Source organism: Furipterus horrens, unplaced genomic scaffold (genome assembly GCF_987537825.1).
Source record: "Furipterus horrens unplaced genomic scaffold, mFurHor1.1.pri manual_scaffold_3, whole genome shotgun sequence".
In the NCBI taxonomy this organism is placed as follows: Eukaryota; Metazoa; Chordata; class Mammalia; order Chiroptera; family Furipteridae; genus Furipterus; species Furipterus horrens.
Window position 1 is genome coordinate 108,663,866 of NW_028327173.1, and position 26,091 is coordinate 108,689,956.

General features: G+C 36.3%; 1 protein-coding gene across 1 annotated transcript in view; it reads left to right on the plus strand.

The window, feature by feature from the left end:
• The window catches only part of MYO9A (myosin IXA), a 309,544-nt gene that overhangs the window by 148,462 nt on the left and 134,991 nt on the right, over nucleotides 1–26,091 (plus strand). The window contains exons 14-15 of the mRNA XM_090270072.1: nucleotides 4,475–4,670; nucleotides 17,642–17,761. Of these exons, the coding sequence (XP_090126198.1) occupies nucleotides 4,475–4,670; nucleotides 17,642–17,761 (316 nt within the window). The remainder of the gene's footprint in view (nucleotides 1–4,474; nucleotides 4,671–17,641; nucleotides 17,762–26,091) is intronic.

Here is a 26,091-nt window from a genome sequence, read left to right on the forward strand (position 1 = left end):
AAGGGACTAGGTAAAGAATAGCAAAGGTCCCAGGAATTCCAACTGGGTTTTTATCTGAAGAAACCCAAAACACTAATTTAAAAAGACATATGCACCCCTATGTTTATTGGAACATTATATATAAGAGCCAAGATATGGAAGCAACCTAAGTGTCCAGTGATAGACAAATGGATAAAGAAGATGTGGTGTATATATGAGGTCTGTCCAGAAGGTATTCAGCCATATAATATGAAAAACAGACAGTTATTGAAAAAGATAAAAGAAAAATTGTGCATAGGACAGTGATACCTCAGTCCTTTTCAAAGTAGGCACCTTGGGATCTCACACAATTCTCCTAGTCACCATCAGCTGCCCCGTCATATATTCTTGAATCTCATCAATGGTCTGAAATCTTCCCTTTCAAAGGTGATTTTAATTTTGAGAGAAGCCGGAAGGGTGCCAAGTCTGGGCTGTAGGGAGGCTAAGTCACCTGGGTTATATGATGGTTCACCAAAAAACTCTTCATGAGATATGATGCATGAGAGGGCACATTGTCATGTTGAAGCTGCCAAATCACCAGTTGCCCATAGTTGCAACCTTCTGAATCATTCGAATAACATGCTCACTCAACTGCATCTACCGACCCCACTGACTAGTACAGTGAAGTTGTCATTGTTCCTGAATGTGTATTCCAGTCCACTCTCCTTGGCTGCCAGGTTACATCGATGCTGTGCAAACCGTTCTTGTTATATTAACAATAGTTGGACTTTTTTGAGGCAGACCTCATATGTACAATGGAATATATGACTCAGCAATACAAAAAGAATGAAGTCTTTTATCTTCAACAAGGAATGGACCTAGAGGGTATAATGCTAAGTGAAGTCGGTCAGCCAGAGAAAGAGTTATAGGATGGGATGGTCTTGGGGTAGGGCAGATTGATGTTTCAATTCTTACACTGATACTTACTATGTTTGACCTTTGGCAAGGTTCTGTACTTCTCTGTTAACTTAGTGAAGTGTGGCTTTTAATTGATACTACTTTATTGAGTAATTGATATAATTGAATAGGTTATATATAGTGCTTAAAATAGTGCCTGATATCTTGTCTGCCCTAGGTAGGTATTAGCTAATGATGATCATGGTAGCAGCAGTGGCAGTAATTTGGACTAGAAAATTCTTATTTCATTCACTAACTTTTATAATTTATACCGGGTGGGGCAAAAGTGGGTTTTACAGTTGTGAGTTTGTGAAACACAGTTTATTCTTGTTTTATTATTTAATTATTTTCTATATGAACAATTGTAAACCTGCTTTTTTTGTTTAAGTATGTTTTATTGATTATGTTGTTACAGTAGTCTCAATTTCTTTTTCCTTTGTACCCCTCTTCCCTCCAGCAATGCCATCCCCCTTGTTTCATGTCCATGGGTCATGCACATAAGTTTTTTGGCTTCACCCTTTCCTGTATTATTTTTAACTTCCCTCTATTCTGTACCAACCAATCATGCTTCTTAATCCCTGCACCATTTCCCCATTTCTCTCCCTTCCCCCTCCCAGCTGATAACTCTCCAAATGATTCCCACACCTATGATTCTGTTCCTGTTCTGATTGTTTGCTTAGTTGTATTTTGTTTTTATTTTTTAGAGTCTGTTGTTGATAGTTGTGAGTTTATTGTCATTTTAATGTTTATAGTGTTGATCATCTTTTTCTTAAAAAGTCCCTTTAACATTTCATATAATAATGGCTTGGTGCTGATGAACTCCTTTAGTCTGGGAAGCACTTGATCTGCCTTTCCATTCTAAATGATAGCTTTGCTGGATAGAGTAATCTTGGTTGTATGTCCTTGCTTTTCATCCCATTGAATACTTCTTGCCAGTCCCTTCTTGCCTGCAAAGTTTCTTTTGAGAAATTAGCTGATAGTCTTATAGGCACCCCCTTGTAGGTAACTCTGCTTTTCTCTTGCTGCTTTTAAGATTCTCTCTTTTTATCTTTCACCTTCGGCATTTTAATAATGATGTGTCTTGGTGTGATCCTCTTTGGGTCTAGCTTGTTTGGGACTCTGTGCTTCCTGGACTTGTATGTCTATTTCCTTCGCCAAATTTGGGGAATTTTTCTTTATTATTTTTTCACGTAAACTTTCCATTTCTTGCTCTTCCTCTTCTCCTTCTGGCACCCCTATGGTTTGGATGTTGGTACGTTTAAAGTTCTGCCAGAGGTTCCTAAGCCTCTCCTCATTTTTTTCAGTCGTGTTTCCTCACTTTGTACCGATTGTTTTTTTCTTCCTTTTGTTCCAAATCATTGATTTGAACCCCAGTTTTTTTTCTCTTCACCATTGGTTTTTGTGTGGGTTTTCCTTTGTTTCATTTAGTACAGCCTTTACTTCTTCCCTTATGCGTTTTCCATACTTAAGCAAATCTGTCAAGTCTGTGAACATCTTTATCGCCAGTGTTTTGAACTCTACATCTGTTAGGTTGGCTATCTCCTCATTTGTTAAATTGGCTATCTCCTCATCACTTAGTTCTCCCACTGGAACCTTGATCCATTCCCTCTTTTGGGCCAAACTTCTCTGTCTCCTCATCTTGACAGGCTTCTGTGTTTGTTTGCCTCTGTCTTAGGTAGAGCTGTCGCACCTGTCCGGATGAGTATTTCTTCTTTTTATCTTTGTTTGCTGGACTTCCATGCAAATCGATTTTCTGGAACTTTTGGTTGTCTCTAGTTTTGAGGTAATTATATTCCTTCTTAGTTGTGGAGGGAGATGCAGCATGTCTGTCTAGGCCTTCATCTTGGGCAGAAGTCTGTAAACCTGCTTTTGCCCCACCCTGTACTTTTACTCAAAGGATATTTAGGGACAAGCCAAGGACCAAGACGTCTGGCTTGTTTCCCCCTTTTTCCTGTTTTCAAGGGAACAAAGAGGAATTAGGAAAGTAAAGTCCTAAAGGTAATAAGATCAGTCTAACTGCCTCTGGACATGAGGGTGGATGACATCGTCCTAGGCTTGCTCCTCATAGAATTCCAAGTTAGAGCTCTTTTATAAAGCTGCACAAATTTAAAGTGATGATGTGCTCACCAAGTTTCAGTCCTTCCATTTGGGTGTGGTTGTAGTCAAATGCCCAGACTATACCTGTTAGTCTTTGACCTTCCAATAAGCTTCTTGCCCTCCTATCTTTTTGTGGGGTTAATCCATTTTCTTGTGTTATATCCCCTCCAGCCTCCATTCATTCTTCGGCAAGGGTTTTTACTGATTATTTCCAGTTCTTGAGTAATCTTAATAGTTTTTAAAAATCTGTATACTGATGATATTCATGTGTATGTTCTGAAATCTCTGCAGGACTCCAGACACATATATCCATCTGCCTGCTTGATGTCTATAGTGATTATGAGTGGTTGTTTTTGAACCTCTTCTACTCACTGTGTGATAGGGGCTGAGAGAGTTAACCTCTGTGTAACTCAGTTTCCTCATCTATAAACTAGTCATAATATCTACCTCAAGTTGTTAGGAGAATGAAATGAGCGTTAATGAGCTAATACAGGTATACTACTTTGAAGAGTGCCAACATACATAGTAACATCTTCATAAATGCTAGTTGCTGTTATGATATCCTTACCATCTCAAACTTAACTTGGACAGAATTAATGTCTTAATCCTCATTTTCTATGTCCAAACCTTCTCTTTTCTCTAGTCTTCTCCATATCAGTATATGGCTCTCCACTTACCTAGTTTCTCAAACCCCACATACAGATGTTAACCTGATTCCCTCATTCTCTCTCCATGCCCTAATCTACCAACAAGTCCTTTGCCTTACTTCCAAACATATAAATATGATCACTATTTTCCCTTTCTAGCCTTACTTCCAGCATAGTCTCAGTCACTGTCATCTCTTATCTGGAATACTGAAATAGCTGGTCTCTTTTTCTTTTCTCTCCATGGCAACCAATGGTGTTTATAAAAACACCAGTTAGCTCATGTCATTACCCTTCCAGTGGCTTTCCTTTACACTTGAATAAAATCGAGAATCCTAACCCAGGCTTATGTAGTCTACCTAGCCTATTTATTTGTCTAATCTTCCACTATACTTACCATTGCCCAGAATGCTCCAGCCCTTGCTCTTAAGTCTTTTCTCTTGTTTAGTTAACCACCACCTATAGGTAGAAGGTGTTCCCTTTGCTTGGAATGCTGTTCCTGACCTTATATCTGGCTCCTTTTTGTTATTCAGCTTTCTTGTCATTTTATATGCTACTCTTTCAGAAAGGCTCTTCCTGACCAGTGTTTTAACAGGCTGCAATAAAATTGTGGAATATTCTTTCTAATTCAAATGTAATATAGAATCTAATAGTTTTAGGATTGGGTGGGACTTTATAGAAGATATCTGGTCCAGTTAGCTACCTCAAACAGAAATCACTTCGATAGTCCTTATTCATCCACTATTCAAACATGTATCCCACTATCTTCTTGGTTTAATAATTTTTCCAGAAATAACACTGATACTTTTTTCATGTAGGATTTTCGGGAAAAAAATACAGATCATATGCGCCCTGACATTGTAGCTCTTCTGAGAAGTAGCAAGAATGCATTTATTTCTGGGATGATTGGAATTGATCCTGTAGCTGTTTTCCGATGGGCGGTTCTCCGAGCTTTTTTCAGAGCCATTGTTGCTTTCAGGGAAGCTGGGAAAAGACACATTCAGAGAAAAACTGGTAAGCAGTAGTATTAGTATTCTTCTATGTTTCATCTTTAAATTTTTTTACCCCTCTAAGGAGTAGAGACATAATAATTTTATTGTGTTCTGTTTTCTTATTATACCCTACCATCATGTTTCAGGTGTAATTTGTTCTAGTGAACTTTATGTGATTGAATTAAATAGATATATGGTGTATGTGTGTATATATGGGTTGGTACTCTTTATTAATGAATACTGAGAGGAATAACAAGTGTAAAGCACCTGGTATTTAGTAGATAGTAAGACTTTGGTATGATCTTGAAACAAAAAGTGAAATGTAATTGACATTTAATTATATAGAATTTAATGTTGATATCTTTTTCTGCTTCTTTTGTGATAGTTTTTCTAAAAATGAAATAATTGAATGTGTACCATAACTCAGGAGATAGAAAAATTAGGATGGAGGTAGAGTAGTATGATGAAGATAACCTGACTTCAGTAATCAGCCAAGTGTCAGCTCTTCTCTTGACTGATTTTGCAACTATATTATTAGTTTTTCTTGAAGTGTTAATACTGCCTTCAAAATTATGAGGGTAAAAATATATGTGAAGTATCAGTTTGGGAAGTATTAATTTTTTCCCCTCTTACTCTTAACTTAGCTTGTTGGATTTTACTTTAAAATTTAGAAATAATTAGAGCAGGTTACTTTTTCTGTGTGCCTCTCCCTTAAATTATAAAATACTGCATTTCACATTCTGTGGGAGGACATCTTCATAAGCAATTGTTACCTACTGCAATCACACTGTTGCTTCCTATATGTAGTTCTAGCCTTAGATCATTGCTGCGTAGTGAACATTTTCTGCCCAGAGAAGATGCAGTAGAAGTGTGCTAGGGTACACCTGCGTTTTTAGGACTCTGAGACTTATATGGCTTTTTGGCATATGCACTAGCAGTAAACTTTAAATTCAGCTTTGATATATTTCAAGTGAATAACTTTATTTAGGAGGTTTTATTTCTAAAATGAGAGACAAAAGCTAATTAAATTTAATTTGTCTTTCAGATTTTAATGAGTGCAAACTGGCCTTTGTAGATAAGGGAGAATAGCTTTTGAACAATTTTTTGAAAGTAAAAGGAATATTTTAAACTTCCTTTGCCTTTAGCAGAGCTGTTTCTAAGAAACGATCTTTGAAAAAGCTTTAAGGAGACATTTTTATCTTTTAATTTAATAAATATTTTGATAAGTATCCAGTTAAGATGTAACTAAGCAAAAAATCTTTTCTTGTATTTGCTATAAAGATTATTTGCATTGTATGCTCCTTTGGCATTTAAAATATTTGTGGAAGCTGGTTCTATGTGTATAATAATTTATATAAAAACATTCAATGTTAATAATGATCAACAAATTGAACCTGTATTATCTCTGCTTTAATAATTTCTGGATTCTTCTTCTTTTCTAATCTAGTTTTTCTTCCTGGCCCACCTAGAGGTTTTATAAAATAAACTATTTTTGGAAAGTCTTTTTATTATGGGATATAGCATGAATACAGAACCATTCATAAAACAAAAATGTATAGCTCAGTGGATGATCACAAAGTGAAAACACTCTTGTAACTACCACCTAGGTTAAGAAAAAGAATATCACGAACACCCTAGAAACCCCCCTTGGATAAAATTTTTAGATTTTACTTTTTATGAAGGGAAAGGAAAACTAGTTTATTTGCATTTTGAGGCAGTGGTTTAGCAGATATGTTACTGAGAATAATTGTGTTAACTATATATTAGTGTCGGTGCCAACATTTAGCATTTTTGCTCCCTCCATACCACTTACCACCTATTATTTTCTGATAGTATTGGGATAAAACAGTACAATAAAGTTAGAAATTATAGCATTGTAAATATAAATAGAATAACTGAAAATGGATTAAGTAGTAGGTGCAAAACTTTTATAATGACTGTAAATAGTATGCAAACATGTCAAAGTAAAACAAATTAGGCATTATTTAAGGAGAAGCAGAATATATAGAATGCAGAAGACAAGTTCAGATCTTGAATGAGAATAAGAGGTCTAAGATCATACTTCTAATGAGAAGATGCAGACTGCAAAAATACAGTACCACTTCTTTTGAGACTGTCTTTATAAAAACATTTCAGTGGACTCTTTAACTTGTCAACAAATATTCTCACAGTGATAAAAAATGTCCTGGATTTTGTTAAGAAATTCCCTGACACTTTTTTTTCCCCATGAAGCCAACTGAGCGCAAATGAGAATATCAGCTTAAAATATCTACTTTTAACTGTTATGTTTTTGTAGACTTTCAAATTAAAGAAAACAGTGCCATTTTAAGACCCTTAAAATTAAGTTAATTAATTTTTTTAAAGAATACATTTATTACAATTGTGTCATATGTATTATGGTCATCAGGAAACCACAAAATGTTCTTAGTGGCATCATATGTAGGCAGCCTGAGGGAAGTCTACATATCGGCTTTGCTGGGTGGTAGAATGAGAAATGGTAATGATTTATCTGGTCAGCAGTGAGGTACTGGAGAACAGATATTCCAGTGGTATCATCTACCTTGCCACTGACTTAATCCTCCTGAATAAGAAAAGCCTGAATTAGAGCATACAGGGTAGATCATAACTTGACATGAATTACAGAATGTAGAAGTGAGTACAATAATGCTTTGTTTGGTTCTTTTGGAATTACTATACACATATAGCCAAAAAGAATTTTAGTTATTCTAAAAAAGACTAGAGAGAGATGCAAAATTAAGCTGTGGCAAGACAAGATAATTTAAAATGTCATTCAGTTTCTTCATCTACAGGAAGAGAAGCTAAACTCATTCATATAGTGCCTACAGATAGAGTTTTAATTATTCCCACTTAACCTGTTTTCCACACCCCATTCATTGGACTGCATGGCTCCAATATGCTCTCATTTGTTTTTGCAAGTGGGAGAAGGGTTCCAGTGACCATCTGTTTGCAGAAATGACCAGATCCTAAAACTGATTTGGATATCACCAGGGGTCTAGGATTTCTATGCAGGACTTGGTCCACAATTCTGCTCAATACTGAAGACAGTTAAATGGATTTTAACAACAACAACAAAACCCTGGCCCTTATTTATAAATCGCTCTTGCATCAGGCACTGTAGTGTGGTAGCTAAAGAGTAAAGGTTTTATTTTGAACATCAGTGAATGGTGGAGTAGGACCTCTGAAAATCCTCTCTTTGGTAAAAGCAACAAGAACACTTGGTAAAAAGTGTCAGACTTCAGGAAATTCATCCAAGGCTTGCAGTAATTTGGAAAGTGTTTATACCAAAAAAAGCTGAGTATTGGTAAAGATGGGGCGATTTGTAGTGTTTTAATTTGCACTATTTCTTCTCTGATTCCATTGTAGCCTTGAAACCAACACCCTGAAGCACAATGAAAAACAACAGGGTGGCAACCACGAGGGAGAGTAGAAGGGTGTTGGAGCTCCTTCAAAGTCCCATTCCCAGAGAATTTTCATTATTAAATCTATTGGGTTTTCCCTGGAAGACCCCACTTGCAAAACTGTCTTTAACCTGACTCAGTTCTTGTCCAGAGTGAATATAGCCTTTTACCTAGGGGAGTCATCCAAAAACAATCAGAAGCAATTGTCGAATATTGCACCTGCCTGGTGCAGTGGATAATAGTTGAAGCAAAAGCTAACCAAAATGCTTAAAAGGAAAAATTAGAGAATGAGGTCTCCATAATGGTTTTGAAAAGTTCCCACATATGCATGGGAATCTTAGATAGCTGTGCACATGCATAGGGCTGTGTACATGTTCAGGGCTATGTGCATGCTCAGGAAAGACCTGAGAAGATCATGGTTTTTAACCCCTGGATAACCTTAAGACACTCTACAAGCTGGAGGTGAAAGACAAGGCAGAGTTGTAAACAGCCTAGCTGAGTATTAAAGTTGGACCCAACACATCATACACAAGTGACCCTTCACAAAGACTGGAGATTTATTGGTTTCAGGCATGTAAAGATATCTGTCTGTTATCATTAGCTGACCACTGTGCTAATTGGGCAGAGATTTTCATTGTCACATGTGGCAAAGAATGCAAACTCTACAGAATTAGTTCAGGTAAGTCCTGAAAAAATAGCAGCAACAGCATATCCTGGGGAGAAGGGAGAATCTGATTTCCAGATTTGCCATGTATGGTGTTCTACACTAAATTATAAGACATAAAAAGAAACAAGAATATATGACCCATACATGGGACAAAGGAATCAATAGAAGCTGTCCTTGAGGAAAGCCAGACATTGAATTTACTAGACAAGCCATTAAGCTATTTTAAATATGTTCAAAGACTTAAGGCAACAATATCTGAAGAACTAAAGCAGAGTTTGAGTATAATGTCTCACCAAATAGAGACTATCAAATATATATGTATATGTATACATGTATATTGAAGTGGGAGGAAGAGTACAGTGACATAAAAAAATTTACTGTAAAAGAGTTCAGCAGAAGATATGAAGACAATTTAGAATTTGTAAACTTGAAGACTGATCAGTTGAGATTATCAAGTGTAAGGAATAGAAAGAAAAAGAAAAAAAAATGCAGAAAAATGAACAGAGCTTCTACACCAATGGGACACCTTAAAGCATACCAACTTCTGGGAGTCCGGAGAGAAAGGAGAGAAGGGCAGAAATAATATTTATTTCCAGAAATAATAGCCAAAAGTCCTCAAATTTTATGAGAAAATTAACTTAACACATTTAAGAAGCTCAACAAACTACAAGAGATCCAAATGTAGATACATACATCATAATTAAACTGCCTAGACGTAGAGAATATTAAAAGCTTCCTACAAAGCAAAGCTAAGTAAAAGTGAATTTATTGATGAATTTTATCTAATACTTAAAAAGGAATTTATAATCTTTTATAAACTCTTCCTAAAATGAAATATGAAGGAATGCTTTTAATCTTATTCAGTGGGGCCATTCAGTATTGCCTGGATACCAAACAAGACATCATAGAAATGAAAATCAGAAGCCAATATTTCTTACAAAAAATCCTCAACAAAATTCTAGAACACTGAATCCAGCAATATATAAAAACTATTATACATTACACCCTATGATCTAGGGGAATTTACTCAGGAATGCATGTTGGTTTAACTTATCAAAATCAAATTGATGTAATACACTGCATTAATGGAATAAAAGAAAAATCATGCCATCTTTTCAGTAGACACCGAGAAAGCACTTAATTAAAGCCAACACCTTTGCATGTTTTTCATTATTAAAAGCACTGAACAAATAAGGAATGGAAGGAGGCTTCCTCAACCTGGTATGGGGTCTATGTTAAACCCAAAGTGTATATCATACTTGATGGTGAATAGCTGAATGCTTTTCTGCTTTGATCAGAATCAAGACAAGGTTGTTTGGTTTCACTGCTTCTATTCAGCATTGTCCTGGAGGTTCTGATAATAGCAGTTAGGCAGGAAAAAGAAATAAAAGACATCCAGATCAGAAAAGAAGAAACCATTTTGTTTGCATAAGACATATTGTGTATAGAATATGCTAAAGAATCTACAAAACATCTATGAGAGCTAATAAATGAGGTATCAAGGTTGCAGGACAAAGGATCAATGTGGAAGATCTGTTGTATTTTTACACACTAGCAGTGAACAACCTGAAAATGAAATTAAGTTTGTGTTTCAATTACAGGACCACCAACAAATATAAAATTCTTATTAATAAAATTAATGAAAGAGTTGCAAGACTTGTTCACTGAAAACTGTAAAACATTACTGAGAAACTTAAAAGAATACCTACATGAATGGAAAGATATTCTGTGTTCAGGTAGTGGAAGGCTTTATATAGGTAAGATGGCAATACTTGATCTGTCATAACCTCAGCTATCTTTATGCAGAAATTGATAAGCTATTCCTAAAATTGATGCAGAAAGGATCCATAAATATAGGAAGAACAAAAGTTGGAAGACTCACACGTCCCAGTTTGGGTTAGTCAATGATTCTTTGATATGACACCCAAAGCATAAGGAACTAAAAAAAAAAAAAAAAAAAGGATAAATTAGACTTAGCTAGAATTAAAATTTTTAAAAAAGATATGTTTATTGATTTTAGAGAGAGAGAAATGGAGAGAGGGAAAACACTGATTGGTTGCCTCACATACACTCCCGGATTGGGGATTGAACCTACAACCTAGGTATCTGCTCTGACTGGGAATCGAATCCCCAGCCTTTTGGTGTACAGAACGATGCTCCAACCAACTGAGCCACAGTGGCCAGGGCTAGACTTCTTTGAAATTTAAAAACTTCTGTTTTGTGCCTTAAAGGACACTTAAGAAAGTGAGAGGACAACCCACAAATGTTAGAAAATATTTGTAAATCATATATCTGATAAAGAACTAGTATATAAAGAAATTTTTAAAAATGAAAAATAAAAAAGGAAAGACAAAAACAAAAGAAAAAAATGAAAAAGGAAAATAACATGTCTAGGATATATACATAATTCTTACAATCCAGTAATAAAAACTAATAACCCAATTAAAAAGTGGGCAAGGAATCTGAAAAGATACATAAATAATAGTCAATGAACATGAAAGGATGCTTGCCATTATTTGTCATAAGGGAAATACAAATTGAAAGCACAATAAGATAACACTTTACATCTACTGGGATAACTACAATAAAAAAGATAGATAATAACAGATGTTGGTAAGTATGTGGTGAATTTGGAAACCTCGTGTGCTCCTGGTTAAAATGTAAATGATACAGCCATTTTGTAAAACAGCCTGGTAGTTATAATTTACCCAGAAATTTTCACTCTTTAAAAACAGGTGTTCAAACAAAAACTTATATATGATGTTCTTAGCAACATTGTTCATAATAGTCAAAAGGTGGCAATAACCCAAATGCCCATGAAGTGGTGAATGAATAATCAAAATGTGGTATATTCATACAGTGGAATGTTATTCTGCCTTCTGAAGGAATGAATCACTAGTCACGCTACAACATGGATGAACTTTGAAAGCATTTTGCTATGTGAAATATCTAGAATAGGCAAATTTACAGAGACAGAATGTCAATTAGTGTTTGTCTATGGCTGTAATACGCAGGCTGGGAGATGACCAGGGGAGTGATAGAGTATGAGGTTCTCTTTGGTATGATGAAGATATTCTAAAATTGATTGTGGAGATGGTTAAACTGCTTTGGGAATGATCCTAAAAACCACTGAATTGTAGACGTTGAATTGGTGAATTGTATGGTTTGAGAATTATATTTCAATGAAGCTATTATACATAAACATACATACACAGATGTCTATAGAGACCCCAGTTGGAAACACCAAAATATCTATCAGTGGAAGAATGGATAATGAAGTTGTGTTATATTCCTACCAAGTAACATTAGTCAGCAATAGAAGGGAAACAAACCTACTGATAGTCATAATTAATGAGTCACAAAAAATACTGAGCAAAAAGCCAGACGTGGAAGAATACATACTGCGTTGTTTTATTTAGTTTAATAGGGAAAGAAATACATTGTGTAATGATATTGGTTGGCCAAAAAGTTCATTTGGGTTTTTCCGTAAGATGACTCTAGTAGTTCTTAGTTGTCACTAACTTCACTCAAAACAATTTTGTTAGATTGTGTTGACAGCTGTCATATCAGTGTGTATTTTAAAATCTTATCAAAATTGGTGTATTTTAATATTGAAGGTGGAAGAAAATATGCAACATTTTCAGCATATTATGCTTTCTTATTTCAAGAACGGTAAAAATTAAAAAAATATTTATGCTGTGTAGAGAGAAGGTGCTGTGATTGATTGAACGTGTCAAAAGTGTTTTGCGAAGTTTCATGATGGAGATTTCTCTCTGGACAATGCTCCATGGTCAGGTAGACCAGTTAAAGTTGATAGTGATCAAATGGAGACATTAATTGAGGACAATCAATATTATACCACATGGGAGGTAGCCAATATACCCAAAATACCCAAATTAATAAAGTTGTTGGTGAAAATGAAAAATGCGCCTGTTATGGAAAAAACTAAATGGACTTTTCGGTCAATCCAATGTAAACCATAATTCGATAACCTCTGGGAAGGGCATGGGTGGTATGGAGATAAAATAACTTCCTGAAATGATAAACATGTTTTATATTTTGATTGAAGATTACATAGGTATAAACATTTGTTTAAGCTCATGAAACTGATTGTTGGATTTTTACCGTATGTGAAATATACCTTTAAGAAATGGTCCCAGTGCCTGGGAGATGGCATTATAGAACCTGTTACAAAATTAAAGATAAAGTTGCAGGTTTGAATGATATAATGGATCTTGGATTAAGCCTCTGTTTTGTGGTTTAGAGGCTTCAAAAGGTTTAAGCCACTGGAAAGATAATTGAAAATTTTTTCCTGTTTTTGCCTAGAGAAAGAACCTTAGCAATATGTATTATGCCTTAGATAAGTTTTTTGTTGTTGTTGTTACCTTTAAAAAAACCAGTGCCTCACATCTTCACCATGCATAGGTATGAGGTCTAAATTCATGCTGTGTGTTTGGTGCATAATCTCAAATTAAGAAATTGTCAGGCCTCCAGGTGACTGCTTTTGGCTCCCAGCCACTGAGGCAGCTCAGCAGCCACTCTCTTTTTGGGGTCCTCGCTGCTCTTCTATGTCTACCGGCAGAGAGGTAGGGCCGTGGCAGGGCTGTGACAGGTACAAGAGGAGGTTTCTCAGCCTGGGTCTTCTAGCCAGCTGCTGAGCGGGGCAGCCCAGGAGGGTGTCAAGTCTGTGGTACAGCTGCTCTAGAGGCTTGAGGTTTGCACATAGGATTATTCTGCTACCATCCTGTCTTGGCATGCTGATCTTGCCAGAAAGGGAGAAAATATTTTAAACTGAGTAGATCAAGGGGTTGCAACATATCTCAGTAGAAAAGAGACCACGTGCAATATCATATCTAGCAAAAATACTGACTCTTCTGAACTTAACCAGCAAAATACAGATTTGACTTCACCAGACTGCATCTAAAGCTAATTAATTTCCTGAGCAGCTGATGACATTAGAAATAAAGAAACCACCATCTTAGCTGATATCATAAATGTGAAAAAGCAGGACATAGCACATCAGTGGAGGTCTCGCATCTGGTTGCAACTCATCTGTTCCTAGGCTTTCATTCCAGTTTGTTTGGAAATTTAAAAAATAAAAGAGAGGGGGGCAAAGGGGGAAAATTGGGATGGTTATAATAGCATAAAAAAATATTTTTTTAAAAAAAAAGAAAAAGTCAGAACCTGTTGATGAGCTGCTGTTTGATTTTCTTTTTTTAAATTATTTGTTTGTTTATTTATTTATTTTTAGAGAGAGGGGAAAGGAGAAAGAGAGGGAGAGAAACATCACTGTGTGGTTGCCTCTCACTCGCGCCCCCAACTGGAGACCTGACGTGCAACCTAGTCATGTGCCCTGACTGGGAATCGAACCAGTGACACTTGGTTCGTAGGCCGATGATTTTCTTAATAGTTCACAGAAGGAGCCTACTGGAGGGTGGAAACCTAAAGGAAGTGGTGGGAGGGCAAGACACTTGTCCTTCATGTTCTTGGACAAATATCAGTGCTATGAACACCAGCATAACTACCATTAAAACCATTAGAGAAAAGCCATGAAGCCTCTAATAATTTAGATTCCGGTCATGAAGCCCAAGAGGGTTCTTTAAAGAAAACTGTATCATCAAATGCTTCCTGCACTAATCACAACCCAGTATCTATTGGAGACAGTATTCCCTCACTTACCACGGGTTTTATGTTCTAGACCCCCACCCTGCTATAGGTGAAAATCCGCGAAGTAGGGACCTTACATTTATTTTAGTATTTATATATATTTTAAGGCTTTATAAACCCTTCCCACACACTTATAAACCGTTCCCAGTCCCTTATTAACCTTTCCCACTCCCTTATTAACCTTTTCCACATTTATAACCACTGCTTATGTTCTTAAACATATTCTACTCTCTTAAACCTACATAACTTTAACAACATATGTATACAGTACCACAAAATCCCACGATATAGCGAAAAATCCGCGATAAATAATTAAATATAATGTTTTTAAAAATCCAGTGATAAAGTGAGGCTGCGATAAGTGAACTGCGATAGAGAGAGGGACTACTGTAATTAGTCAGGGACACTGATCTCTTTTCCCTTAGATTGTCAAATAAAAAATGACAGCAATCAACACAACAATAACCATATGGTGTGAATGAAGAACAATTATATATTTTTTTCCAGATCAGCAAAGTATACATACATATATATTTTAATAATTAGTTTGTGTGTGCTGTGAGATTGAAAAGGTTGAAAATCTCTGCGTTAAGCAACAGCAGTCAGTCTGAGTTAGAAAGTTGATGCCATCAGCTGAGAGAGACTCTTATCCAGAAGCAGATCATGGTGGAGAGTCTCAGCATAGTAACAAACTCTGGTTTTCCAGCTGGAATGCCGTGATTAGCAGATGAAATCTGCCACTGGAAGTGGTAGTAATGCGTCTTCTGTTAATAATCTGGAGTTGATAATGGCAAAGGCACACATCCGTGAAATGTTTGTTTTGTTCCAATGACACAGAAAATAATATGGCAAGAATGCATGGAAAAGTTGTCAGAGCTACTAGTTTAATTGATCAATTTAGTATCTATCTGGGAATTTTTCTCTGAAGATGCTATGTAACATGAGTTTTTGTAATTATAGGTATGGCTTTGCTTTACCTCTGGGTCCTGATTGTTCTGTTGACTTATACACTAGAAGTGCACCATGACCAACCACATTTCAAATGAACTGAACCCAATTGTTTCAATGATTCGTTGTCTTTTTCTAGACTTGGAGTCAGCAAAAGGGTTAATTGCCTAAAATTGCTGAGGAGGGTACACAAGATTATTTTATCACTAACAAAAGAAAAGAAAAATACCAAAACTAGACCAGGAACTAGCATAAGCAAACACTGAATAAACCTCCTTTAAGAGTTTATAAGGTTTCTTTAGAAAATAACCCCTACTGAAAACATACTTACAAACTATCCGAGAAAACCAAACTACTTTGACAGGAGGCTGGTACACACAGCAAACAAAAGGAATATCACTTTAAGGTTTGGAAGAAGTTATTATAGTCTGTAAAATAATGTTCAAAATAGTTAGATTTAGAAGCAGGCATAGAAAGCAGAATGAAAGAACAAAATGGAAGTTAAAAACTAAGGCATGATGGTGAGACATAAAACAGTCACAGATAAGAAAATTACCCATATCCAAGTGGCATTGCCACAATTTATTAGATAAAATAGAAAATAGAGTTCAGTGGCTATGGTAATGTTGAATTATTTCTTAAAACTAGATAATTTAGTATATCTAATACTCTGAACTTTTATATAAAACACTTTAATCATACTTTTGACTATCAGATTATCAGGTTACTATTGAAGGGCCTGAAAGTGAGGTGATAACTTTTTAAAATTACAAGTTGGATGAAGTATAAGTAGAACCAACCAAGTGTTTTTTTCTCAAATGGTCCCCTCAACTGATATCTCCCCTTTCCCCTAACTAACCAAGTGCAGACTCGCCTGCGTCTAGGCATTCTTTCTGCAAGCAGCCTATCAAGGGGCAGGGAGAGATTATTGATAATAATGAGAATAGAATATTTTTACTGGAGTGTGTAATGATAATAGTTGTCTCTTTTTGAGACATTGAACATTTGCAACTATGGCCCTCCAAATTGGGTAAATGAGATCGTACCTTAATGGCTTAAATATTTTTATTATTGGATGTGAAAGGATTTTCAAAATCATTTTTAAAAGCCTGGTATTTATATATGTGTTATTATCTGATATTATGGTATCATAAAATTTCCTCTCCTTAGCTAAAGTGTGGATGCATGTGTTCTGGATATAGAAATTTATTTTAAGGAATTATATATAGTTAGACTAAACCATGCTCTGCAAACCTCTTTGAATACTTTGTGTCTGTTTAACTTCTTAAAAGGTTCTTCCTTGAAAACTATTCATGGATAGTATTTCATTCTTAATTACATAATAAATATGACCAGTGGAACTTTAGTTCATTGTTTAATTTGCCTCTATCTGTTGTTAGCTATTCACTTTTGTTTTTTTAAGGCAAATGTACATAAATTTGAGCTTAATGTCCTAACTCTAGAAATGTTCTCTGAGTAAATGATACTTAAGTTCCCCCAAATCTAGAAGACCTGTATTCTCTTTTAAATCCATTTATTGCTAATGTTTAGGTGCTAAAGCTCCTCCTGCCCACTTACTGCTTGAGTAATTCATTCTTTCTGTAGCACTAATATGGGGCGTTGGTCCTTGCTTGAAAGTGCTTTCTTCCCTTTCCCACCAGTAATTGATTCTGCCTCTGGTGAGGTACAGATTTCTCAGCTTGTTTTTAGATTTATAAATACAGAAGTACTGCTGGGTCTTCCTGCTCTATGGTTCTTTCTTCCTACTCTTTCAACATTGACACACTTGTTGGAATTCCTACAAGTGTTGTTAATTGCAAGATTTGTTACAGAATTGTTTAACTTTTGGTAAATTGTTTTGGGTAAATTTCTCTTGGTGGTTCATCAGTGTTTCTTGCATTGTTGCCAACTATATGCTAATAGTATTTCAGACCTGATGAAAACAAGTCCATTAAAAAAAAAACAAACCAAAACACTAAACCTTACCAATTGTTTTTGAAATTTCCATAGTATTTTAAATTAGAAATTTTTAGTATGGTGTTAACTCACAACACTTTGAGTACTGAAAAGCATATTTTGAATACCTAACAAGGACCTTTATCTTTCCTGTTACTGTTGTGTGATTTCCTCAAATTAATTGAAAAAATCATTCACCTTTAACCTTCATCATTTGATATATTTTTATATACTCTTAAGATAGTTGGCAGCATTGTCCTTGATTCTCTGTTGGTTTGGGCTTATATAATGTCTTTTTCTTTTCTCCATTTTTTTGTTTTTCTTTTCCTTCCTAAGGACATGATGATACAGCGCCATGTGCAATTTTGAAAAGTATGGATAGTTTTAGCTTTCTCCAACATCCAGTCCACCAGAGGAGCTTAGAGATTCTGCAGAGGTGCAAGGAAGAGAAGTACAGTAAGGCCGCAAATCCTGATAAACTCTGTGTCATCACATACCCATTTGGAAATGGAAACCAGGAGCTTTCTACACCAGGGTGGGACATAAATTATGTAGGCAATGTGACCTCCAGAATCCATTTAACCAACTGGTCTTAGGGTATTTTCACTGAAACTTCTTTTTTTTTTTTTCTCCTAAAAAAGTTGATACTCCTGTTTTTTTAACTTGAATGACTATTTGTCTCTTATCTTTGAATTGTTAATCACACTTGGTTACAGACTCTTGAGTTGGTTTTCATTTTTGGCGTAAAAGTAGCTGAATGATGGATAAAAAATGAATAATGATTTTCTTTACTGCTGACTTTTTTAAAAAGCTTTGTTGAAATTTAATTGAGGTGAAGTAAACTGCATGCAAAAACAGAGTTTGATAAGTTTTTACATATATATATGCACCTGTAAAAATCATCACAATCAAGATGATTAATGTATCCAATACTGCCTAAAGTTTCCTCTGCCCCTTTCTAATTCCAGTTGATTTTTATGCTTGCTTATGCTTCAATTTCAATATCAGCAGTGTTGCTTTTATATATCATTTGTAAATCATTTAGTTGGATTGCACTTCTATCAGACTTTCCTATGTCTGGTTTAGAGCAAAGCTATCACAATGTTTTTGGCTTGAAGAATGACAGAAGCTTAGTGGGTGTTCTTTTTATTTTTTACATAAAATAGGTGTAAAAAGATGCCCTTGGTCTCCATTTCCTCCTTTTCTATTTGTTATACTCATTCTGCATGAAAACACGGTTTTGGCTTGTTATAGGATTGTAGTTATTTGGCTATTGATATAGGGAGAATAAAGGGATACTACAGAATATTTGAAGCTTAACTCAGAAATTTGCATATAATGGACCTAAATTACGTACATATTCTGTTCTCAGCTTTTTACAATTCACTGCACGTATACTTTGCTAATTTCTCAGTTCTGTGATTGAAATTCCATGAAATTTTAGTATCCAATTATTAACGAGTGGAATTCCTAAAAGCAAATGTTATGATTTTGTTTGTTTGTTTAGTTCTTAGTTTTGCTGTTTTGGCATAAGAAAATATGTACTGCATTAAGTATTATTTAAAATGCTTTATTATTATAGAAAGAACAAAGGTAAGTATTTCATTTTTAAAAAGCCATCCTTAAGTGTTACTCTTTTTATTGCTTTTATTTCTAAAAGGTGTACAAGTCCTTATTCCATTTATCTATCTTCCTTTTAAAAATATTTTAATCCATGGGATAGTGTTTAAAACAGTCTGCAGTTCTTTTTGAGGAGCTTTAATCAATTGTTTTTAACTTTAAAATATGTAGTTGCAAGTGGTATGTTTGCTTTGTTGATTTTCATGTCTCTTAGCCTGACAACCCTAGGCTTAATTGTATTCCAGCTTAGTATATATGGGTCCAGAAAATGAAGGCACTGATATCAGAATAGGCTGCATGAGAAAATTGTACATTTATCTATTTTCACATGCAAATATATTTTTATATTTGTGGAAGTTGGAGCCTTTTCATTGTTTTTTTATTTTTTAATTTTTTTATAAGTATATTTTATTGATTATATTGTTACAATAGTTCCAATTTTTCCCCTTTGCTCCCCTCCGCCCAGCACCTGCCCTTCCCCCAACAACCCCCCCTCCTCAAGTCCATGCCCATGGGTCATACATACAAAACTCTCCTGCCTCACCCTTTCATATATTCTTCTTCTTCTTTTTATTTTTAAATAATTATTTAATTAATTATTTTAACAATAAAAAATAACAATCCCTCCCTCTCAGACTTAAGACCCTTTATAATCTTATAAAGGACAATGGGCGAAGGTCTCGAGCTCCTCTAGCTGCTTCAAGCTGGACATGGTCATCGTCCTACCTACTCTTGGGTCCAGAAATCCCTAATAAGAGTGGGGGTGTGGAGGCAGGGATGGCTTTCCCACATGGGGAAGGATCATGCAGACTCCAGGTCGGTTGGCTGTCCCCGGACAACGGCATGCTTGATTTAACAGGCTGGCATCCTTGTTGTATTCTGGAGGCAACAGATTTGGCAACAGGGTTAAAAGATATCGTTCAATCCATAACCAGTAGATGACAAAAGGCAGGTATTAATTTTTCAGTGTCCCACATTAGGGAAAAGAAGGGCTTCTTTGGAGGAAGGTGTGCCAGGTACATCTCACCTGTCCAGAACCCTTTTGCCCATTATACTTAGTTTGGGCTGAGGGAAATAGTTCAGGTTTCCCCTCTCTCAGACCTCTGGGCTCCTTCTGTCCAAGTCATTAGGACAGAAAAGAGAAACCAGTTTTAAAGTGAAGCCCACAGACCACCCCATTCTTCACCAACCTAGCCACTTAGTTCAGCCAAAGCATTGAGTCTCAGGATGCAGCGATGCAGACAGGATTAAGTGAGGCCTATACGTACAGACAATCACTCAGGTAATGAGATCGTAGGCTTATGCCCTTTGAAAACAGAAAACACATGTTAATTTATGTAACATAACCCACATACAAGTCTCTAAATCTGTAGGACTGTCTTATCGGAAAGACATCCAGTTGCAAGGCATTTGACATTCTTCTTGCCTATAAATTAAACATCTTTGATAATACTACCGACATAGTTTAATTTTCAAATCAAAACAGACTTTAAATGAAGATAAACTTTAAAGACGGTTAGCTGCACTTCTGTATAGTCTACCACTGAACATTGTGATTTCCCTTGAATCACGATTTTTCTCCCTAAGATTACCCTCCTTGTCATTAAAGGGACTGCATTAAGTCCATTTTTAATTTATCCTGTTCATTTGCATAAACACAACAAGAGCAGCAAGTGATCATGTATGACCTTTAGTACTGCTTTGCTGGAACTTACTCAAGGAACATTTAGGGTGACCTTCAGTCTGCCCTTCAGGGCACAGAAGCAGAACCACATATCTGACATTCAGCCTTGCCTGTAAACACCTGTCTTTTCCAAGTCCTTCTGGTTTTCCATTGTGCCTTAAGGTCCCTTCTAGCCATCTTTCAGGAAAACAACCTTCATTCCTTCCCTGGAAAGATTGCCATGGACCACACATCCAACTAAGGTACCAGGCCTTTTATCTCGTGGGCTTTTATTACCTTTGAAAGTCAATCCCAGTTCCTCAGTGCTTTTTGGTAACAACCAGAGCCCAAGCATGACATTCCAGTCAAAAGTTTTAGTCAAAAAAACCTCTATTAACAACTGGTCTTATTAGTTTTATGCAAAGAAACTTATGTCATTACTTACTTGTTTAGAATGCCAAACTCCGGAGGGATCGGTTAGGGAGAAAAATACACAGTGTGAAGGAAAATCCTTGTCCTTCTAATATTCACTGAACTTGCATTTCCATTCTTTATATTTTTATTTTTTCCCCCACTAAAAATTTTTTTGTTTTTCCATTACAGTTGTCTCACTTTTTCCCCCTTCTTGCTTCCCTGCACCCTGCCCCTGCTTCTCCCACATTCAGTCCCCACCCAGTTGTCCATGTCCACGGGCCATTTATACATGTTCTTTGACTAGACCCTTCCTCTTCTTACCTCCTTCTCTCCCTCCCATCTCCCCCTTTGTTACTGTTAGTTTATTCCTTGTTTACATATCTCTGGTTCAGTTTTGTTCATTTGTTTGTGTTGTTCATTAGTTTCCCGTAATAGGTGATAGCATAAGGTATTTTTCTTTCATTGCCTGGCTTATTTTGCTAAGCATAATTCTCTCTAGTTCCATCCATGTTGTTGCAAATGGTAGAAGTTCCTTCTTTCTTTCAGTACTTATTCATTGTCATTTCCCCCCTTTGTACTCGTGTTCCTCTCTCTCTCTCTCTGTTTCTTCATCTTCTTAAAGCAGACCCTTTAGCATCTCTTGCAATGCTAGTTTGGTGGAGATGTATTCTTTTAGCCTTCTTTTGTCTTGGAAACTCCTTATTTCATCTTCCATTTTGAATGAGAGCCTTGCTGGGTAGAGTATTCTTGGTTATAGGCCTTTGTTTTTCATTGCTTGGAATATTTTTTGCCATTCCCTTCTGGCTTGTAGTGTTTCTGCTGAGAAATCTGATAATAGCCTTATTGGAGCTCCCTTGTATGTTATTAGTTGTTTCTCTCTTGTTGCTTTTAGGATTCTCTCTTTGTCTTTGAATGTTGCCATTTTAATTATGATGTGTCTTGAAGTGGGCCTGTTGGGGTTCATCTTCATTGGGACGCTTTGTGCTTCCTGGACTTGCGTGACTCTTTCTCTCCTCATGTGAGGGAAGTTTTCTGTCATTAGTTTTTCAAAGAGGTTTTCTATCTCTTGCTCTTCTTCTTCTTCTTCTTCTGGAATTCCTATGATACAGATATTATTACGTTTCATGTTGTCCTGCAGATGTCTTAGAACCTCTTCAGTCTTGTTCAGTCTTTTTCATTTTGTTGCACTGTCTGGGAGTTTTTGTCTACATTGTCCTCCAGCTCGCTGATCCGATCTTCTGCTTCCTCTAGCCTGCTTTTAATTCCTTCTATTGTGTTCTTCAATTCAGAGATCATATTCTTCTTTTCCTTCTGGCTCTTATTGATAACTTCTATGTCCTTTTTCATGCTGGTGTAATTCTCAGTAAGTTCTTTGTAGATTTTCTGGAGTTTCTTGTAGTTTCCCTGGAGTTCTTTGTAGTTTCCGCTGAGCTCATTGAGCTTCTCCATAATCCATGCTTTCAATTCCATATCTGATAGTTGGCTCCCCTCTTATTTCATTTAGCACTCTTTCTGGGGATTCTACCTTTCCTTTTGATGGGGCGTTGTTTCTCTGTCTCCCCATTTTTGTGACTCCTATTGTTTGTTGGTGCTTCTTAGAATGATCTGCACTTCCTGGATCTGCCCTTGGTGGTGTCAGATCCTGTACCAGTCTGGGCCTAGGCAGCCTGTTGGAGACTTCCAGGGATCTACTGCCTTTGTCTGACTTCTTTAGTTTTTAATCTATTCAATATGTGATTAGCTGTCAGGCTTAAGGACTGTGGGTGTGGCAGCTTAATTCCTGTAGGCAGGGCTTTTGCTTCCCCTCATGCTGACACCACTTGGAGTGGGGCGGGGGGCGGGGGGTGACCTCAGGCTGACGCCACTTGTGGGGGGGGGGATGGTCTGCCTGCAGTACTGGGGATGAGTCAGCACTGGGACCTGGTTGGCTGCCTCCCCAGTTCTCCCCTCAAAGCCATCACACCAAACTCTCCCCAAGCGTCTCCAGTCCTCTCTGCCTTCCTGCCGCTCGAACCCAGGGTAACTGGGGGCCAAAATATTTTCGTATGTGATCCGCTTAAGAGCTCTTTTTCTCCCGCTGTTTCTCTCCGGCTAGCAAGAAACCCTGTGGCTTTTCACTTTTCACAGCTGGATACTATTTTACTTTCCACTCTGTTGCTGTAGGCTGGGAAGCTCAGCTGGGGGTTTAGACCCTGCCCTTCTCAGGGGGAACCCTCGGCTGCTGAGCTGTTTCTCAGTCCCTTCAGCTGCCACCCATGGGAGCCGAGCCAGGCCTCTCGTGTCTCTGGACTTCCTACGAGTCACGTTGTGATGTAGCAGCCTTTTCTGTCTCTCCGTGGTTATAAGACTTCTCTCCAGCTAGTGTTTGGTTGGTTATTCGAGATAATTTCTCCAAAATTAAGTTGTAAATCCAGACTACTTCTGGGAGGAGGTTAGTGTAGCTTCCACTTACTCTTCCGCCATCTTGTTTCTCCCTTTTCATTATTTTTGATAGTTTATTCCATTTTCCATTATATTACTACCAATAATTAAAATGTTATATAAAATTATAAATTCAAGTTCAGGAGATTGCTTTTAAAAAAATATCAGAGGACTACTAGCTTTAGGTAATGGTAAATTGGTGAGGTGAATCCTCAGGTAAAAATGATAAAACCTGGAAAAGAAATTAAAAAATAACTATTTGAAAAAGATCCAAAAGACTAGAAGACCAAAGAAGACTAAAAAGAAGCAGAAACCAGAGAACAGTCATTCTTTAAGTAAAGTAGTGGGTAAGAATTTTGAATGTATGCCTTTTTGCACAAAGTGTGTCCCAGCTCCCATAGCTTCAGAGACAGAAACCATAACTATATTGTCTTCAAGTGTCAGAGGCCAAAGCTGAAGATTAGTAAGCAGCCTGGAATTTAGGAGGAAAATCCTGGAACTGAGAGAGCTGCCAAAAAGTTTGAGGAGAAAATATAAACATTTATGCCAATAAATTCAACCTAGATTAAATGGACAAATTCATCCAATTTCAGCAAGTCATCTAAATAGACCAAGGAAAAATAGAAAATCTGATTAGTCCCATATCTGTTAATATTAGGTTCATAAGTAAAGTCTTCATACAGAAACACAGAAGAGTTCAGACCCAGATTGCTTCAGTAGTGAATTTTATTTAAGAAACGTTTAAGAAAGGAATAATACCAGTTCTCAACTCTTTCAGAAAATAAGGAATTAAGGAACACTATACGTATCATATCAATAGACCAGTAGTATTACTCAGATACCAAAATCACAAAAACGTTATGGGAACTAAACTATAGCCCAACGTACCTTACAATAATAGATGTAAAAATCCTGAATAAGAGCACACTGAATTGAGAAATATATTAAGGGATGATACATGATAACTAAGTAAGATTTATTCCAGGAATGAAAGGTTGGTTTGGTAATAGAAAATCTTATCAGTATAACTTGCCATATTAATCATCTTTAAAAAAGAAGAATGTTTATCTCAGTAGATAGATAAAAAGAGTTTGTCATAATTCTTTACCCATTCCTATTTTAAAACTTCTAGCAGTCTAGGAATAAAAGGCAATTTTTCAACTTTATAATAAAGACTACACATGAAAATCCTAGAGCTGACTTTGTACTTAATGGTGAAAGATAGAATACTTCTTCCCTGACACTGAGAATGAGGCAAAGATGTCTCATTTTGCCACTCAATTTAACAGTGTGCTAAAGGTCATAGACAGTGCAATAAAGTAACAAAAAGAAAGAACAAGTACATAGAATGAAAAAGAAGTTGTAGATAGCATGATCATCTATATAGAAAGTACTAGTGAGTTTAAAAAATGCTTTTTGATCTAAAAAGTGAATTTTAACAATCTTATAGGATACCAGGTAAATATATGAAATTAAATTTTAATATACTAGCCATGAATACATGGAAAGTGAAATTTATAAATTCCATTTGGACATCTGTGGCAGCCAGCCTCCTAGATGTATCCCAGTTATCACCATTTTCTGGTATTCACGATCTCATGTAATCTCCTCCTGTATTTCGCTCATGTTGGTCTGTGTGACCCATAGGACATGGCAGAAGAGATAGTATGTCACTTCTAAAATTAAGTTATAAAAGACTGCAGTTTCCATCTTAGGTCATTTCTTTCTTCCTAGCTCTCTGTTCACTGTCTCTAAGAGAAGCAAAGTGCTCTTTGTGAGTAGCCCTATTAAAAATCCCACTGAAACCTCCAGTCAGCAGACACTGAGGCCTGCCACCAACTACATGAATGACCTTAGAAATTGACCCTTCAGTTCTGTTCCAGTCTTGAGATGACTGCAGCCTTGGTCAGTAGCTTGAATACAATCTCATGACAGACCTCGTCAGAACCACCTGGCTAAGCAGCTCTTGAAATCTGTTTGTCTGGAAACTCTGATATGATAACTGTTTGTTGTTTTAAAGTGCTAGGTTTTAGAGCAATTTAATATGCAATGGACAATACTGTAACATACCAAAACATGAAATACTTAGGGATAAGTTTAACAAAATATGTGTTATACCAGTGTACAAGTGAGAAAAAATAGAAAGTACCTAAGTAGATTAAGATAGATACATGTTTTTGTTTTTCTGAGATGCCAGTTCTCCTCTGAATGGGTCTGTATATTGAATGTGTAATCCCAGTCAATATCAGTGCAGATTTTGGGGTATAAATTCATAAGCTGATAACAAAAATATATATAGAAATATAGAATAGCTAGAATGGGAAAAATAATTTTGAAAGAACAGAGCTGGAGAACTTACTGTATGATTTAAAGACTAAAATAGTGAGGGCATTGTTGTCAGTGTAAGGATTAGAAAATCAATTGAACCAAATAAAGAGTCCAGGAGTAGATACACACATACATGGACAGTTGATTTTCCCAAAGGTGCTGAGATAATTTAGTGGGGTAAAGTATATAGTCTTCTAACCAAATGGCACCGGAACAACTGGATATCCACATAATGACAAGAGAACTTTGACTTTTATATAATACTTAAAAATTAACTTAAAATTGGCCATACAGCTCTTTGTAAAGAGTAAAACTATCAAATTTGTAGAAGAAAACCTGA